Source organism: Leguminivora glycinivorella, chromosome 10 (genome assembly GCF_023078275.1).
Source record: "Leguminivora glycinivorella isolate SPB_JAAS2020 chromosome 10, LegGlyc_1.1, whole genome shotgun sequence".
In the NCBI taxonomy this organism is placed as follows: Eukaryota; Metazoa; Arthropoda; class Insecta; order Lepidoptera; family Tortricidae; genus Leguminivora; species Leguminivora glycinivorella.
In genome coordinates, this window is record NC_062980.1 from 3,530,660 (window position 1) to 3,550,219 (window position 19,560).

General features: G+C 37.9%; 1 protein-coding gene across 1 annotated transcript in view; it reads right to left on the minus strand.

Moving 5' to 3' along the window:
• Nucleotides 1-5,825: 5,825 nt before the first annotated feature.
• LOC125230615 (GATOR complex protein NPRL2) overlaps nt 5,826-19,560 on the minus strand; it is a 130,709-nt gene continuing 116,974 nt past the window's right edge. The window contains exons 5-8 of the mRNA XM_048135832.1: nt 9,629-9,772; nt 8,175-8,259; nt 7,643-7,812; nt 5,826-7,316 (exon numbers count right to left, since the gene is read on the minus strand). Coding sequence (XP_047991789.1) covers nt 7,137-7,316; nt 7,643-7,812; nt 8,175-8,259; nt 9,629-9,772 — 579 coding nt within the window. The 3' untranslated portion in view covers nt 5,826-7,136. The remainder of the gene's footprint in view (nt 7,317-7,642; nt 7,813-8,174; nt 8,260-9,628; nt 9,773-19,560) is intronic.

Below are 19,560 nucleotides of genomic sequence, written 5' to 3' on the forward strand. Positions count from 1 at the left end.
TCCATTGATCACCAGCAAGTCTTACTATGTCGTCAGTCCATCGGGCTTTGGGTTTGCCTTGCTTTCTCGTACCTGATGGTCCCTTCCAGGTGGTCAGTCTATGAGTCCATCGGTCGTCTGTCATTCTAGCGACGTGTCCGGCCCAACGCCATTTTAGTTTTTTACAGTGAAACAGGGCGTCTCTGAAATTTGGTTTTCTTTCTAATTACTGTATGTGGTATTTTCTGGATTAATTTGACATTTAGTAAACTTCTCTCCATACTTCTTTGACATGTTCTGATCATATTTTTCTTGCATATTGTAAAATTCCATGTTTGACTCGCGTAAGTAAGTGATGGAAGGATACAGGTGTCCATAACTTTCTGTTTAATTTTCATATGCATATTACTTTTTAAGACTTCTTTTAGACCCCAAAATCTTCTCCAAGCATTTGTTATTCTTCCGAGCATTTAGGAAGGCCCACGTTTTACGAAGAAAATTGGCCGATGATCCTTACATTTTTCAAATTTGCCGCCTTTTATTAGTGCCAAGATTTGGTTGACCGTTTATATTGACACTCAAAAATTAAATATAATAAATATATGAGAAGAATTTAGACACAGAGAATCTCCCCGTAGTGCCTTTAAGGACACCAAAGTGGCATAGTTCAGAGCTGTGTGTGCCTGCGTCTAGACGCACCGGATTTCGACACTATGCAAGTATGCAACAGTCTCGACATTTCTAAGTCGACTTGGGCTGCCTTTTCTACTGCATTTTATGGTATTGGCAAGGTTTGTGTCTAGAGTTGAAAGGGTCTTTTCGCTCTTAAACCATAATCAGCTTATCACATTGTTTTTAATATATTTAAATGGGTCACATATGTCATACGTCAAGCAATATCAGACTTGAATCATGAGTGTTCCGTGTTAATATTTAATAATAGGGAATATTACGCAAACTTCAACGTAGGGGACGCCACTAGCACAAACGAACACAACTTTATGCATCAATGTTATATTTAGTTGGAACAAATAATCCGTAAAACATGTCAGAAAATATGGTTTACGTTCTGTGTTAGTGCTGCACTCTGGCGTTTTCTGCTGTACTGTGAAATTAAGATATCTTGACTTGAAATTATCCCATCACAAGTGCTTCAAAAGTGACTTCGTTTATAATTCGCCTTAAAGTATAGATACAGATGCTAGAACTTTCTAGGTTTGTGCAACTCAAGTCTATGGATATTTTAGTTAAATAGTTTAAAATAAGGCTGGCATAGACTATATAAAACCTAATTAATAAGATACTGAGGCATAGGTATAGCTCTCGGAAAGCACATATTGAACTACATTGATTGATTCATAATAGCAGGCGCCAGACATTTGACATAAAACGAGCGCCATCTATCCTAAATCAGCCTATATTAAGAACCATCTTTTAACTGATAATCGATGGACTTTATGGTGCCCCTCACTGTCTGCTGTAAATGTTATATAACATAGTGTGATAGGAACAGCGCGCTGTCACGCTATCACACAATGTAACATAACATTTATAACAGCCCAGTGTGGGAGAACCATTATATTGGTCTACAGCAGGTGGTGTGTATTGTAATATGTATCAGTTAACAGTGAGAAAGATATGTGCGAGAGCAAAATAATGATTTTTTTCTTTAGTCACTGACTTGCGTATAACGCATCTACCCATAGTGATATCGCAGCAAGCGATACTTCGTATTGTATGCGAGTCTCGAATTAATTTATAAATGAATAAATACCGGGATTATGAATGAATAACTAACAATAATTATCTGTAAATGGAGCGTCGATGTAAAATAATTAAATTTTGTAATCATTATTTATTCGATCATAGTAATTTATGACTAGTTTTTACATTTTACATGAAAATTTTACCCGGAGACTTACATTTTACATGAAAATTTTAATAAATTTCAAACGTAATTATGTTATGACAGAAGTAAAATGTAGATAAAGAGCATATAAGTCACCTACAGCGTCAGTTTTAAATAAAATATTACTTTTTCAAGACTTTTTTTTTTCAAGACATAGTTCCAAGATTTTTGTTTAAATACGTTACTATGGTCGAATACCCCAACTAAGATGTTACAAAAATAGGATTATTTATTTTTTACATAACGTTACATAAGTATTATATAGAAGCGTTCTAATTTTCTACCGCAACCGTGCCAAATGTACCTACGACCGGGTTAGTTTCGTGCGGACCCTTCCACTATATCTGGTTGTATTATATATCGGGAACAAATTTTTGTAAGAAAACAGATGTCTTGATTTTTTCATTGATTTATTTTGTATTCTATATTTTGACGGTTGTCAATTTAACTTTTTGGACGCCGTACAGGTCAAATTACAAGATATGGCACGAATATAATGAATGAATGAAAATGTCTGTGTATGACAGATTAACCAATAAAATATTGGTTCTTAACAGTTGAGCATTTCTTTTCTTTTTGCTATTTTTTTATTTTGATTATTTTTAGGGAATTTTAGGTCAATTGTACTCAGAATCACTAGTACTTTCAATCTCACTGGGAGTCAAAAAGTGTCCCAGAATTTCCATACATTTTTGTTACTTTCCTTTTTTGTTACCCCACACAACATGTACGGAAAATGGTAACAAAATAAGAAAAAATCGTATGGGACAATTTTTTAACTACTAGGATTGAAAAAGCTAGTGATTCTGAGTAGAAATAGCATAATTTATTTCAAAAATATCACATTTCATAAAAGTGGCGAAAAAAAAAGAAACTCTCAATTATGGACTGTGTAACGATACAGGTTATGTAACCGAATGGCACAAACGCTCAAGAAACGAAACGCTCGTATATATTATCTCTATCGCTCTTGCGTATTGGCGCGACAGAGCCAGACTACCTTTCGCGGCGTTTCGCTTTTGTTTCGCGTCGCAGAAATGCCATTCGGCTACGGCACCTGGTGTCACTCATACAATCAAAGTTTGTTCATTCTATTCGTGCCAGCTTTCATGAAAGAACCTTCGGGCGTAGCACACTAGTGGGATAAACTTTATCGTAGCACGTACAAATTGCGCGAAAAGGACGGCCTGACGTTATACCGTTTATCACGCGACCGTGCTTGCCTGCCTGTACCCACATTTAAAACATGTCTACTAAAACGTGTTTACACTCGCCACTTTTAGAGGTATTGTCGGATTCCTAAAAGATAAGTACTTTTATGCAACTGAAACTAAATAAAACTAGATATCCAAAACACAGATATTTTTTTGGGATTATAAAACCAAGGCAAAATCTGAAATAAATAAGCATAATTTTAATATTAGGTATCTTTTCAGTCGCATAATAGTAGTTAAGGCTGCTGTCATGCCAAAATGATATTTTATTATGTTCCTTATAAAATTGTATTTCCAGTACCAAGGCATCTACTCGAAATGGTTTCAGTCCACAAGATACTGTATTTCTCAAACGCTAGTCACGAGTTTTGTTACCTATATAAACTGTTTATGTATTTTGTAACTTATATGATGTTATATTAGAATGTATTAAAACGGTACTGTCTTTGAAGCCATTTTTGTTGTTTTATTTTGTATTTTAACGTTATTTCCTTAAGGGCCCATTTAGACGGTACGAGAACTCGCATACGAGTTTTATTACATTACGGTATTTGATGGCTGTGCAAAATTGTATGTAACCTCAACAGCCCGTAATGTAACTAAAATCACACGCGAGTTCGCACGCCGTCTAAATCAGGCGTTAGGGTCTGTATCAGTGCTCGACATGCTTAATGCCCATGACATGCTAAATTTGACAATGATTTAAGATTGAAAGTGGCATCCACTGACTACTACCTACAACTACTACATCGAAAATTAGGATCCTACATCCGACATAGTGGGAACTACTGATGTGCCGACGGAAAGTTTCCAAAATTCTGAAATTTTCACATAGGAAAACTTCGGAAACTTTCCATACTTTGCATGGATGGAAACTTTCCATTTCATACATTTAAATTCCCTTTATTTTTCGTGAAAGTTTTGTGAATATTTCAAGAAATTTAAGATTTTTTTGGAAAGTTTCCGCAACTTGCACATCACTAGTGCGAACGAGTGATAAACATTTTTGGTCAGCTACGAAAATATAATACATACTGCCAAAGTGTCAAAATATGTACCTATTCACTTCCTTAATGTTCGGGCAATAAAGTCCTGTAAAGATCTTTTTGGCACTTCAAAACATACCTACCTATGATCGCTATTTTTACTGTCGACTTTTTGAGGTGTTCAAGAAGTTCCGCTACGTAACGTCCGCGCCAGGATGCTGATTTCACGAGATTAATAGATCTTCAACCTTTTAATGTTTATATACCTACGTAAGGTATTAATTTTGGTTTTCGGGAAAAGTGGCCTGTCATGAAACGATCATTAAAGCTTGGAAAAGGGTTAAATGAGGAAAATACTTATCAGATAAATACAACAATTAAAAAATCAATATATTTAATGAGTCGTCGGCAAATAAACATTTGTAACAAATATTTAACATCGATACATGACCTTACATGGTCTCAATACAACCAATGACTACGTCATTATAATCTCTTAATTAAAATCAACAATTATGCTCCAAAATAAAACAAGTTTAAAAAATAGTGAGACTAAGGGCCAGTTGCACCAACAACAAATTCATCGCCACATCATCGTCACGCAGCGGACGTCTATGGAACTTCCCATACAATAAAATTTAACGAACGCTTTAACGGTGACAGACGGTTTGATGCAACCGGCCACAAATATGCAAAGACTGATCACGTGAAAATATATTGACCCAATTTTGAACAATCTGGAATATAAACTGACTTAAATACATTACCAAATTAATTCTAAGGGCTTACCGCGAGAAATCAATAGTACTATTGTGCACCGTACGGCGGATGTTGAATATTGCTAACGAGAGTAACACAAGTTTGCAATATTCTTACGCCCCAAGTTTTTCATGTCACATGCAATATTAAAAATATGTATAAAGATAAAAAAAAGTTCTATACGGTACAAGAAATTACACACCTCCCTAAGGAGAACGATTTTTATAACTCCCTCTTCGCATGGGTGTAATAGCACATTTATTGTGCAAGTGTGATGTAAAATATAGTTGTAATCTTCTTTATAAATCAAACAGCGATGACCGATTTTCGCGTATGACCCTTCTTATTTAATATTCTCTCTTGACTAACTTCACACTAGAAAACTATGGTATATATTTTCACGTGATAATCTAATAATTTGATAACTAAACTACTTTATGTATAAGTAACTTAACTGATCTAAGAAAATATACAGGAAATAAGGCACAAAGAAACGTTGACTAGTCGAGAAATCTAAACAAAATGGTAGACGTTCGTCTGACTAGGCCACGCGTACGCGATGCAGCTTGAGGTTCCAATATATGTCTGTGACGGCTAATATGTTTTGTAAAATATGGGTAAAATAAATACCCAGCAAAAGGTAAAGATAACCTTTGAATCATTTCTAGGGTAACCTAGAAAAAAATAAAATATGTAGCGGTTACCTAATTAAAAAATATCGATATATTATATCAAAGTTATAAGCTTTGCTCACTCCAGCTGCATTTCACAACAATTCATTACTAATTTACAGACATCGGATTCCGTGGGGCGAAACTTCTTGACAGCTAGGGACTTCCTATATCGATAAACTCATTTATCGATACTAGTTCTAAATACTAGTGATCACACAAAGGTTTGCTTATAAAATATTTTTTTATTAAAAGAGTATGCGCATGTGACACTGTTTGAGTTGCAGGCGTCCATAGGTTACGGTAACCGCTTTCCACCGCACCGGACCGTATGCTTGGTTGCCACCGACGTAGTATAAAAAAAATATTATATAATAAAATAAGAACTCAATTTTCTTCTTCTTTTTTTAAAACGTTTTTAAAAGTTTACTCGTCGCAATTTATTTCGACGCTATTTATTTTAGATGCTATGTATGAATATCATACTGGTCTTCAGAACAATAGTTACAAAAAACACACACAATGTTGGGGGCGGTCACTAGTATATAGAACTAGTATCGATAAATGAGTTTATCTATATAGGAAGTAGATGTTTCGCCCCACGAAATCCGATGTCTGCTAATTTAACATAATTACCCCACTAATACTACATCATACAGTCCACTAAATATTTGGCAATTTCTATCATTAAAGTTGGTACAAAACTTACATAATATGATGTACCATATAGTCGTATTAAAATGCGCTTAGAAATAAAATATGTATATATAGAAACTCGGTGGGACGTCGTGTTTTAATGTTTAACTTATACAAATCTTATAACCAAGTTATGTAGCACCTTTATGAACAACTATCATGTACTTTTAGTTATATAATATGCGTTAAAAATATTCTATATACCTAAGAAGATTGAGCAGATTTTTGAACTGTACAGGTAAGGTATAAAATACAAATTTAAAGTTTTGTATAGTAGATATATCTATGTAAAAAGTAACACTCAAAAATATAACTTTATGTATACTATTAGGTAAACAGTTATGTGAAAAACTTGAATAAACATCAGATAAACAAATCATTCTTTATAGACACGAATATACATACTTAATTATTATTTACATTTTTAAGGGTTCACAGCTTCCTTCTCTACGCACTTTCAATATATCTAGAAAAATCCTTCGATTGTAACATTTTTAGATACTGGCAACTCTTAAAACAAGTGCTTAGCATTAATCAATGGTGTTGCCAGCCTATTTACAAACTTATTCCATAGTCCCTGCTGTAACTTCGCCAAGATTAGCTATATTGCTCACACGGAATATTTTGGAACATCGTTCTAACCTAAACCTTCACTTATATCGGTAACAAGTAGTAAAGAGAAATACACATTACCATCTGGCAAGAGCTGGTCCACAGAGCGAGCGGTGTTGCGAGACTTGCAAGGCGATTCCCTTAGACGGCAAATGGCTAACCTAGACTTGCCTCGGCAGGCTCTGCCAGGGGAATTGCTTCGCGACGCTGCTCGCTGTTTCTGAACCCTATTAGTCCTTCCAAGTCCTCACATATGAGATCACTTGTCGGTAACACAACACATGTTGATCGCAGTTTAGACACAGTTGTATCACTTGACAATGAACACGACATTGGTGTCCCTCTCGAGTTGTTCCTCTAGCTGTTGCGCGGTGAGCCCGCCCTGGCAGCAGAGTTCGTCGAGGCAGACCAGGCCGTTGTAGGTGCGGACGAGCGGCTGGCTGTGCTCGCTGGACAAAGACGCAGCGTCGTCGTGCATTGTGATTGGGTACTGTGGAGAGAGAATTTTGGTTTATGAGAATGTGAATTATAAGGAGTTTTAAGGACGATGAGAATCTGGGGCTATCGAGATAGAGCACTTTTTTTTTGAGTGATTAAATAAGCCCTGGCAAACTCTGTATTCAGAAGTCAGCGGATAAGGCTTTTGGCAGATTTGCCGTATCTTCTAAAGGGATCGAAGACCGGTTGTTGCAGGGTTACAGATTAAAAATGTTATGAAAAGATACTCTGCCGTCGGGCAGGTTAATTTGATAGTGCGTCGTGCTGATGAGGCTTGTGGTTTATTCAGTGAGACATTGGAAACAAATCACTATCTACCTTATAAACGCGTCGGATGAGCCCTTCTAACACTCCAAACAGGACAAGCCTTCGCTCGTCGACCGCTAGCTCCTGCGGCCGTATCCGCCGACAGAGGTCTCGCACTGTGCTGCCGTATGTCATGCCAGCGTACATGCGAAAGAGATCTGACACTTTTGGGAGTTGGCGTGCTGTAACAAACAGAAAAACAAAGTAAGACGTGCACATTGGTCTCTAAACGAGAAATATCAAAGTCAGAATTGAGAGAATTCAGGCGAAACGTTTTTTTCGTCATGTTATGAATTTGCAGCAATAAATAGAGTGTCTAATATTAATATAGTACCTACTTATAGAATTTAGTTATTTCCGTCTAAAGTAGGTATGAGCCTTCCATCGGTAAAAAATTAAGTAGGTAACTTTTTGTTTTCTGGAAACTGCATCTTTATCTGCACTTACTTTTAATTCGATGGATGGATTCTGTTTATAAAATTTGTTTATGAATTAATATGAACACTATGTCATGTCATCTGAGTCCATCGAAGGTGGAACTTACATGATCTGGCGCAGAACTCTACACACTGCCGCTGCAGGCCCGCACACCTCGTCAGCTGTCTTAACTTGGGCGTCGCGCTATACACCTGGAAGAGAAGAAAATAATAATTATAAATGTATTATATTTATACGCAAATTATAATAATTATAGCAGCGTAAGACTTAGAATAAACTTAAATGAGCGAGCTAGGCAGGTAGGCTACATAGCATCCATACGAGATCTCGAAAAGAAAACAGAACTGTCAAACGAAACAAACTCGAGAGACATAATATAGGAGTTAACTTTGTCTGCAAAGTATAAAAAATATAGTTTTTTTTTCATTTATTTAACCTGGGAGTTTTAGCAATTTGCTAAGCCACCCCCGTAATACAAAATTTACAAGTAAATAACACCCACTTTAAGTTCTCGCAGAACGCGATTAATTAATAGTTATTTGTTATACAAGGGGGCAAAGTTGTATTTTAACGCCGAGTGTGGAATTGAAAAACGAGCAAGTGAAAGGATTCTATAGTTGAACCACGAGCGAAGCGAGTGGTTCGAGAATAGAATCCTGAACTTGCGAGTTTTTTAACACACGAGAAGTAAAATACATTTGCACCCGAGTGTAACACAAAACTTTTCCCCTCACTACAGCGAGGAAACTACAACGCAAAAAATGCGTTTATCACTGCTTCCAGTAGTTCCACAGGTGGTAAATCATCTTTATTACTAGATTCACCTACTTTTAGCAATTTTAACGCAGTTAATTTGACTTTAATCAAGGTCAAATTACTTTACCCACTAGTGGATAAAATGCGTTTTTACCCGCTGCTATTAAAGGACAAAACACGTGTTTCCGAGCTAGTGAGGGGAAAAATTATTTTTACCTTTTTTCCCAACGTTTCGGCCAGGTTGCACTGGCCGTGGTCGCGGAAGACTCAAATTGTTAATTAATCGCGTTCGACCTGTATGTGACTTTAAATATAAATAACACCCACCCACGTAAAGCAAGAAAAGCGATGAATGATAGAAAGAACCGTATGATGTATGGAAGTGCGAGAGGAATAAATGCGAGAACTGGTATGAAACCGTTTACTAGCATAACAAAAAACTCCGATTATGTTGGAGGTTCTGTATTAGAAAAAAAAAATACTTAGCAGTTCCTTGGCATCATCGGATGACGGTGAGACCAAGGCACTGTTACACCAGCCCACGTTACTGCCATTACATGTGAAACGCCCGCGCCGCTGTGCAGCGCTCCGGACACATTCCGTCAGTACATGTTCAACATCTTCCACCATATTGCAATCTGAACAATTAGATAAATCTGACAACTTCATGAGATGTTTGAATTTATTAGTAGGTATGTGTTCAGTACTCAGTCGAAGCAGTGATACAATGTACCTACTTACGTTTTATTTTCATGTTTTCAAACCATGGGTAGCGAGGATTCGAGGAAGTTATTAGTTACTTACAGCACAGTACTGGAAGATGGGCACTAGGGTGACCACACCGTAGTAGACTAGGTTCTGAACACACGCTCGAACCAGGCTGATCTCCACGTCCGTCAGGGCTGCGATTTTCGAGACGTGGTTGAACCCGTCGATGTATGGGAGGATCTGGAAAGAAAAACGTTCTTTAGTTTGTAAATCACAATTGTTACGAGTTTACTGAGTTGTCAAAACGTATGACACTGTTAAGTTATTCGTAGATAGACATACATGTTATTCAGGCGGCAAGATCCAAGAGTTTAATGTTTTCAAATTCTTGTATTTTTTTTTCGTACCGTGGTAAAATTATAGGCCCAGCCTATAGGTCCCAGGAATCCCTGGATCCGTCCAACTTATAATACCCTTCTTTTGAGTCAATGGCATTACCGCTAACTACGATTTAAACTGAAAGCGGACCTAATTTTTTATCGCAAAATAAAAACAATGATTTTATAGTCCAGTCGTTAATACGTATAATGTTATAAACGCGTGCGTGATGCAGTTAGCAACAGTGCCGCTCAGCTGAGCACGTGCTGCGATAAAAATATTTTCTTACACGTTTACATAATTGCGAAGAGGAAATGAATTATTTCTCTAAGAGGCTCCGTGTGATGAATAATCGTGGTATAAATTAAAACCGGTAGATATTAGAAATAATGTGATAAGGACACACCACACCTACGCCTGTCCCATTGACATCAATACTATCCTATTATCGTTAGTCGAGCTCTTATATAGCAGAATATTATATTTCCTTTTATTCGTCAATAAGAGCGCCCTCGGGCAATATATTTCTTGTTTAGCGTTCGCTATACAAGCACAAGTACGAATATGTCTCTTGTGTTTGAACATTAAGTACCTACACAGAAAAATATATTGAACAAATCGTAAAATAATTGCCAATTAAGTAGGTACTTACCTACATTTGTATAAAATTTATTTGATTATCAAGGTCGATATTTTCATTAAATGTGATGGGTAGCGTTCGAGTCGTCTCAACGCGACTGACATAATATGGGGACATATAGATGGGTTATCGATCCTAGTGTAGGTTAACTTACATAAACATGTCTATTAAGATTACGCAATCACAATAATAAATAAATTTGTATCCAACCCTTTCGATCCGAAGGTCAGCTGACTATCTCATTAAGTCTGGAGCATGGAGTGACGGTGCCTTAAACGACCACTTCAGGTATCAATCCAATACATTCGTGTCGATGGACAAATATCGCCACTGATTTAATATGGATACTGGTAATCGATTATTATTAATCTAAGCTTAGACACTGATATAAAGTTAGACGATTACATAAAGTTCGAATCCAATCCAACCACTCAGTCCGAACTCCGAAGGTCGTCAGCCGCTTATCCTATTAAGACTGAACTCTGAAGCATGATCAGGCGGGGCGCCCCGTAAACAAACTTCAGGCGTCAATCCGATACACTCGTGTGAGTCGTGTGGATGGACAAACGTCGGCACGCATTAAATGGGGATAAATATATGGATGTCGGCAACATTGTTATAACATTGGACAGTCCCTTTATAGTATCCAACCTATTCGTCTAAAGCCCAGCTGACCCATTAGGTCAGAAGCACGCCTCAACCACTTCAGGCCTCAATCCTCGTGCCGATGGATAAACCCTCCAGGACCACCAAGTTGAATTCCTAAAATGTTGGATTTGCAAAAAGTTGAATTTGCAGGATGTTGAATGTTAAAATGTTGAATTTGCATTTTGTTGAGTTCTTTTTATGTCCAAATTGCATAAAGTTGAATTTGCAGCTTGTTGAATCCTAAAATGTTGAATTTGCAGAAAGTTGATTTTGCGGTATGGTGAACCCTAAAATGTTGAATTTCCATAAGATTGAATTTGCGGTAGGTACCTACAGGGTGTAGCAAAGGTCCCGAGTGATACTTTAACAGCTGATAGGGTTACTAATGACCCTAAGTGCGATACAAGTGAAAACATTTCGTAGTTCGAAAAAAATGAGTTTCGATTTTTTCCGCTTAAATAGCAATCAGGGTATTGACCTTGTCGGCCTTTCGAACGTCGTCTAATTTCGAAAGTCACATAAAAATCACCATTATTTCCATCATATCAAGATTCCCCTTTCGAAATTACCCGAGCATTTCTGTATGTCGAAATTATCTCAGGGCATACAGAAGTATAAATGGCGAACTTAATGCTTTGAAACATTCTCTACCAGTCAACCAATGGTCAACCAACAGTCAACCAACCAGAAAGATTAAGTAGGTCTTTAGTGTTAAACGGTATTTGGTTTATTTGGTAATTTTTATGTGATTTGTTCAAAGAATCGTGGACTCTTTTAATCCTGATAGCCTGATAGGAGAAAGGAACTATCGAATGATCTGTACACCCCACATTGTTTATGGTCTCTATGAGACACTAACTCTATATATATCTGTGGTGAGCTGTCACTGCTCTCTTGATTCTCCTCCGCTGAGCCAACAATATGGCTCCTATATTTTTATATTAAATCGTAGTTAATCCGTAATGCGAATATTATAATCTGACACACAATGTAATGTTTTCAATATATAAACAATATTAAAAACTGCATTGGCTGGATTTTGGGTGTTTCAATTAATCTCATGTAAGTACCAACATTCTTTATATTTCACATGTCGGCAGCGACGCAAATTCACTGCGCCCTTCGTCTGCTATTAGGTTACTAGTGCCCAGAGATGAACGCTGCACGATTGGAAATTTGTAACCTGATTTGTTAACACCAAGACGGTTTAAGATTTTGAGGTTATACATGTGACACAAGATTTCTCTCCCCTCGAGTAATCTGATATATTTCCCAAATCCAGCCAATTCGCATTTATCAAGATGACTACACCAATGAAGAATACGGACCATAATATCCCTGTCGAAAAACTTGATGGCATCAACTCCTACGTCAACTGGAAATTTGCTATGCAAATGTTGCTGACCCTGGAGGGTCTATGGAAGTGCGTCGAGGGCACCAATGCCGATACGACCCTGGACAGCCGTGCTTTGGCTCGCATTTGCCTCTCCATCAAGCCCAATTTATACCAATACGTCAGAGATGCAAAGACTGCTAAGGAGGCTTGGAAGAAGCTGGCGGATACGTTCGAGCCAAAGGGCCTTTACAGGAAGGTACTTCTACTCAGACAGCTTCACAGGATTGAATACAAGCAGTATTCCAACATGTCAGAATACATAGAGGCTGTCATGCGGCTAGTACAACAGCTTGATGACATCGGGAAGACCATTGACGATGCTGAGGTTGCTGAGATACTGCTATCTGGCCTACCTCAAGAGTTCGACAATCTTGTCTCAGGCTTGGAGACTGCCTGTTTAACCAGTAATTTGAAAAGTGAGGTTGTCCGTACGCGTCTGCTTCAGGAGGAGCACAGGCGCAACGGCGAGGAGAACTCCATGGCTTATTATGTTAAAAAGAAGAAGGGTGCCTTATTCTGCAAATACTGCAAAAGGAATGGACACACGGACAAAAGGTGCTTCAAGAAGAAAAAGGATGAGCAGAGGAATCCACACGAATCTATGTATGCTTGTGCGAATGCAGCCTTCAGTGAGGATTCCAAAGAGTTCATTCTGGATTCCGGCTCGACGTCCCATATGTGCTCAGACAAGGACCTTTTTAGTGAAACCCAAGGTAAAAGTTCTATTGTTTTTATTGCTAATGGTCAAAAACTAGTTAGTAGTAATACTGGTAGGGTTCCCATAACTTCTAGTATAAGCCTAAATAATGTTCTCCATGTGCCAGACCTCACTAGTAATTTGCTGTCAGTAGGACGTGTTGCAGACAGGGGATATACTGTCATTTTTAATAAGGATAACTGTCAAATATATAAAGAATGCAAAATCACAGGCAACCATGTTTTAACTGCTAGGAAAGAAAAAGGGTTGTATAAAGTTAAGGTGCAAGGGCGGCGTGTCCTTGAGGAGGAGTCTCTCAAGCCCATGCATAGGCAAGGGACAGAGAAGGCTCATGCTGCGTCAAGTGTGTCTATGGGCACATGGCATTCACGCCTTGGACATTTATCAGAAGAAGGTATGCGGATACTGGGTGATGGGAAACATTGCATGAATTTTCGATTTCAGGCTCAAGACATGCATGGTAGTTGCGAGTCGTGCTTGGCTGGGAAGATGCCTCGAGCTCCTTTCCCGGTCAGCACCAGCCGTGCTTCCCAACCGAACCAGCTCATACATTCAGATGTCATTGGCCCGATGCAAGTACGCTCATGGGGCAACGCACGCTACTTGCTAACCTTCACGGATGACCATACCCGGAAGACATGGGGATACTTGATGAAGAACAAATCTGAGGTGAGTTCCCATTTCATTAATTTCAAAAACCTAGTAGAGAAACAAAAGGACTTGCCAATTAAAGTGCTTCGCACTGATAATGGTACAGAGTATGTTAATCATAGACTCAGTAGTTATCTTCAGAAGCATGGCATTATTCACCAGACTACTGTACCCTACTCGGCACAGCAAAATGCCAGAGCTGAGCGTGCAGGAAAAACTATATTTGATAAAGCAAGAGCAATGTTACAGGAATCTGGCCTTTGTAATCGCTACTGGGGAGAAAGCGTAATGTGCGCGATTTATTTGAAAAATAGGTCTCCTACCAGGGCTCTGTCGGGTGACATTCCTGAACGCTTATGGTCTGAATCTGAGATAGATGTTAGCCATTTACGCGTCTTTGGTTGTCTTGCTTATTCTTTAATTCCTAGTCAAAAACGTCGCAAGCTAGATGCAAAAGCAAAAGCGTACATTTTTGTGGGTTACGGTGAACATTGCAAAGGTTATCGTTTGAGTGATCCTGCCAATCCTCGTAACGTAATACTTTCAAGGACAGTATCTTTTATAGAAAATAAATTTCCTGGTAAAAATGACAGGTGTAAGGCAAAATGCGGAGATGATTTTTATTTTTATAATGTTGACATGAGCAATGGCAATTTTAATGTTAACAATTTTAATAATGTGGATAATTTAAATTCAAATAAATCTAGTCATGATGTTTTAAATGATGAAATAATTTTAAATAATGAAATGAATTTAAATAATAATGCCAATTTTAATAATGAAAGTGATAAATCCAACAAATCTTGCTCAACTAGCCCTCGTCAAATTTCAGATGCGGAGACGCTGACGCCACCTGCGTGGTCGCCGTTGTCTGAAAGATACTGTACTGGCGATGAAGGTGATGATGACGCGCGTGATGGGGACTATGTGCCGGAGGGCTCAGAGTCTTCGCTTCCTGCGTCATCACTTGATAGTAATGACAAAGGTAATGGAGCTTGTGTCCCACTGGACATTGTGTCTTCTGTGCCGGAGTCTTCTTCACCTGGTAAGGAGTCAATGTCGTCGGTCACTGCCGACACATCTAACTCTCGCCCCGTACGTAGTACGAGAGGTACTGTACCGAGCAGATTTGACAGCTACGATTTATCCATGTTATCAACCATGGCTGACGGGTCATTAGATGAACCCTCGTCATATGAAGAAGCGGTCAACTCTCCAGAGAAGGATAGTTGGTGCGAGGCGATGCAAAGTGAGTACAGCTCTATGATCAAAAATAAAGTTTGGACGCTAGTTGATAGGCCCAAAAACGAAAATATTGTTAAGTGTAAATGGGTTTTTAAAAGGAAACTAGATGATTCAGGTAAAGATTCTAAGTTTAAAGCTAGACTGGTTGCTCGGGGCTTTAGTCAGAAAGAGGGGATAGATTTCACTGACACTTTTTCACCCGTAGTGAGGCACAGCACCTTGAGAATTTTATTTTCTTTAGCAACTGAATTAGAATTAGAAATTGATCATATAGATGTCACTACTGCATTTTTAAATGGAGAATTAAATGAACGAATTTTTATGGAACAACCATCAGGTTTTAAATCTAATGACAAAGTTTGTTTGTTAAATAAGAGTATATATGGCCTGAAGCAGGCAAGTAGGATGTGGAACGCAAAAATCCATTCAGTTTTGTCACAAAATAATTATATACAAAGTAAATGTGAACCTTGCATATATACTAAGAAAACTGAGACAGAATATGTAATTATAGCCCTGTATGTTGACGATTTCTATATTTTTCATAATAATTGTATTAAAAATGTTTTAAAACTTTTGCAAGATAATTTTGAAGTTCGTCATTTAGGTAAATTACAAAATTGTTTAGGTATGAATGTTTATAGGAAAAATGGCATAACTACATTAGATCAGTCAGCATACATAAGGCGTTTATTATTAAAGTATAATATGATGAATTGTAAGGCTGTTTCCACACCACTACCTGTAAATGTAAAATTTGAAAAATCAGAAAAAGCATGTATTGATGATGATGCATATAACTATAGGCAATTGTTGGGCAGTTTGATGTATTTAAGTGTTTGTACAAGACCTGATATATCATTTGCATGCAGCCAGTTAGGCATGTTTAGTAATTGTTTTGATGAAACTCACTGGCGCGCTGCAAAACGGGTTCTGCGTTATTTAGCTGGTACAATTGATTATAAACTGTACTTTACTAAAAGCAATAGTTTTGATATTAATGCTTACACAGACGCGGACTGGGCAAACGATATATCAGACCGTCGATCTTACACCGGGTTTGTCATAAAATTAGGCAATAATGTTATAAATTGGGAGGCCCGAAAGCAGCGTTGTATTGCTCTATCTAGCTGTGAATCGGAGTATATAGCTATTGCTGACGTTTGCAAAGACATTTGCTTTGTTAAAAGTTTCATTTCTGAAATTCTAGACAAAACTTGTAATGTAGTTGTATTTAACGACAGTCAAAGTGCACAAAAGTTGCTTCTTGTAAAAGATCACTCCCATAAAAGAACTAAGCACATAGATCTAAGATATCATTTTGTAAAAGATTTAGTTCAAAAGAAATACCTAAGTGTACAATATTTGCAAACTGACCATATGGTGGCAGATGTACTAACTAAGCCTTTATGTAGTCAAAAACATAACACCTTTGTGAAAGCATTAAATCTCAAACCGTAGTTTCTAAAATGTTTTGTTTTTGTGATGAACTGATGTTATTATGTAAAGTTATGCATCATTTACTGTTTTTATTCTTAGCATGCTATAATATAAGATTGTATGAAAGCTTGTTATATTTAAGCTCTACATAAATGTTCTTAACTAGAGTTACGTCAATATAGTAGAGCCATATTTAAATATAATATAATCCAATGTGATGTGTAAGGAGGAGTATCGAATGATCTGTACACCCCACATTGTTTATGGTCTCTATGAGACACTAACTCTATATATATCTGTGGTGAGCTGTCACTGCTCTCTTGATTCTCCTCCGCTGAGCCAACAATATGGCTCCTATATTTTTATATTAAATCGTAGTTAATCCGTAATGCGAATATTATAATCTGACACACAATGTAATGTTTTCAATATATAAACAATATTAAAAACTGCATTGGCTGGATTTTGGGTGTTTCAATTAATCTCATGTAAGTACCAACATTCTTTATATTTCACATGTCGGCAGCGACGCAAATTCACTGCGCCCTTCGTCTGCTATTAGGAACTGTCCCAAGATTTGTTTTCCATTCCGTACACCATTTTTTCATAGCTATATCGGTAATGGGATGGACAATCCCAAAAATGTCTGGAAATCTTGGGACAATTTTTTTCTCCTATTAGGACCAAAAAGCTCGCGATTCTGAGTAAAAATCATATTAAAAAATACCCATGTTAAAAAAAGATTCCAGGAATATAAACTTGAGTTCCTAAAATGTTGAAATCCCGAAATGTTGAAAGTATACATTTTGAGAATTCAACTTTTTAATATTTCAACGTTATAAGAATTCAACATTTTGCGAAACTGAAAAAAATCAACATTCTGGGAAAGTCAACATTTCGGGATTTCAACATTTTAGGAATTCAACCTGGTGGTCCGGGAGGGGATAAACATTGCTGCTCATTTAACATTGAAGCAAGTAATCGATACAAATGTACAACTAAAATTAAACATTGCCATTTGGTTGGATACAGTCAACAACACAGCTGTGAATACAGACAAAGCGCCAAAAATATGAATGCACACCTTAATGTACAGGCAATAAAGTTCTGTAATTTTGTATAAAGATTTCAACGCATTCTGTGCGTATGTCAGTTGATAATAAAGACTGAAGCGGTGAAATGGCCTGTTGCTGACTGCCGCTATAAACAAGCACTTGAGCTTTAATCCCGTACACTCGCTTTGATAAACACACACCGCTACTGTTTTACAGGGATGTGTTCATAAATAGGTAATCAATCATGAATGTAGATGTAAACTTAAACATCTTAAGGTTTGAAAATCAGATTAAATTTTAATCTCATTCAGTACATAAACCAGTGGACAACTACATTAAAAGTGGCCCGTGATTGGGCGCCGCCGTAAACAAACACTTCAACCGGTCTAGCCGAAGTAATAATCGTTGAAGCTATAATACGTAGCGATCGAAACGCAGTCTGGCTGTGTCACGCCATTACAGAAGAGCGACAGGAAGAGCTAGCTACGATGCTCAAGCTATTATGATGTTGGATATGTATCCAGGCCTCAGTCTAGGCTTGTGCCGTTTCGTTCGTTGATCGGAGCGCTCCGATCTCGTTCAATCGCTCCCACGAACTAGTTCGCTCTTTTAGGTCTTTTGCTCATTTAGTTCAGCCAGACCAGCAACCACTGCGGTCGGAAAGATCAGAACGAATAGTGTCAAAATGATACGAATAGTTAGTCCACAGATAGTAACATTCCGGGCCGGAAGGTTGTAAGTAACCGAAGTTTAATATGAAAACTTGACGTTTTTTTGTTGCTCTGCTAAGTAGCTCTATTCTCGGTCAGCGCAGTCACACACTCGTTCTCGATCCAAACCGCTCGCGCTCGCCGATCCTATACTGAACTAAATGAGCAAAGACCGATTCTCAGAGCACGGAAAGATTCAGTTCATTTCGGTCATTGATGGGATTTTATTCCTAACAGTTCATAGTTCGTGAACGACACAAGCCTACCTCAGTCCACAATCACGTCGATTGACAAACAACGCTACTGATATGATGGAGTCATGCGGATAAGTAGGTAATCAATAATGAATTTAGATCTAAACTAAACATAAAAGACAACAACAACGTTTACCCAACCCATTAGTTTAAAGGTCTGTTGACTACTTGGCCAGTTGCCGGGCGCCACCGTAAACATACACTTCAGACCTCGGTTCTCAATGAGGAGGCACACTGACATTTTATCCCGCCAGGCGGCGCCTGTGCAAGTGTCTAGACTGTCTAGGCATGTCACTGTCATTCATTACGAGAGAGAGAGAGAGAAAAAACATATTTTCTCGCTCTCACGTATGGACTAATAGGTAGCGCCATCTGTCATTGTCATCATTAACCTTTGAGAGTGCCTCCTCAATGTTTCGATGGGCAAACTTCCTTACTATTTTAATAAAGTCATATGGTTAAGAAGATAGGTAATAAAAAGAAATAATTAATATATTAAGGTTAGATAATAACATCGTTTCAATGCAATCCATTCACACCGAATGTTTTTTGGGTACTAATTAAGTATGAAACATGAGGTGGCCTGTTACCGGGCGTCAATGTAAACAAACAATTCAGGCCCCGTAGCCGAATGGAATTTCTGCGACGCGAAACGAAATCGAAACGCCGCAGAAAGGTAGTCTGGCTCTGTGGCGCCAATACGCAAAAGCGATAGAGATAGATAGCTACGAAAGATATGTTATCGTGAGCGTTTGTGCATTTGGCTACGCACACAGGCCTCAATCCACAATCTCTTCGACTCGACTAATATCGCTACTGATTTAATGGGGATATACTGTAGATAAGTACAAGAGCCGTAATATCCACGCCACGCGCTGTTTCAGCACTATCAA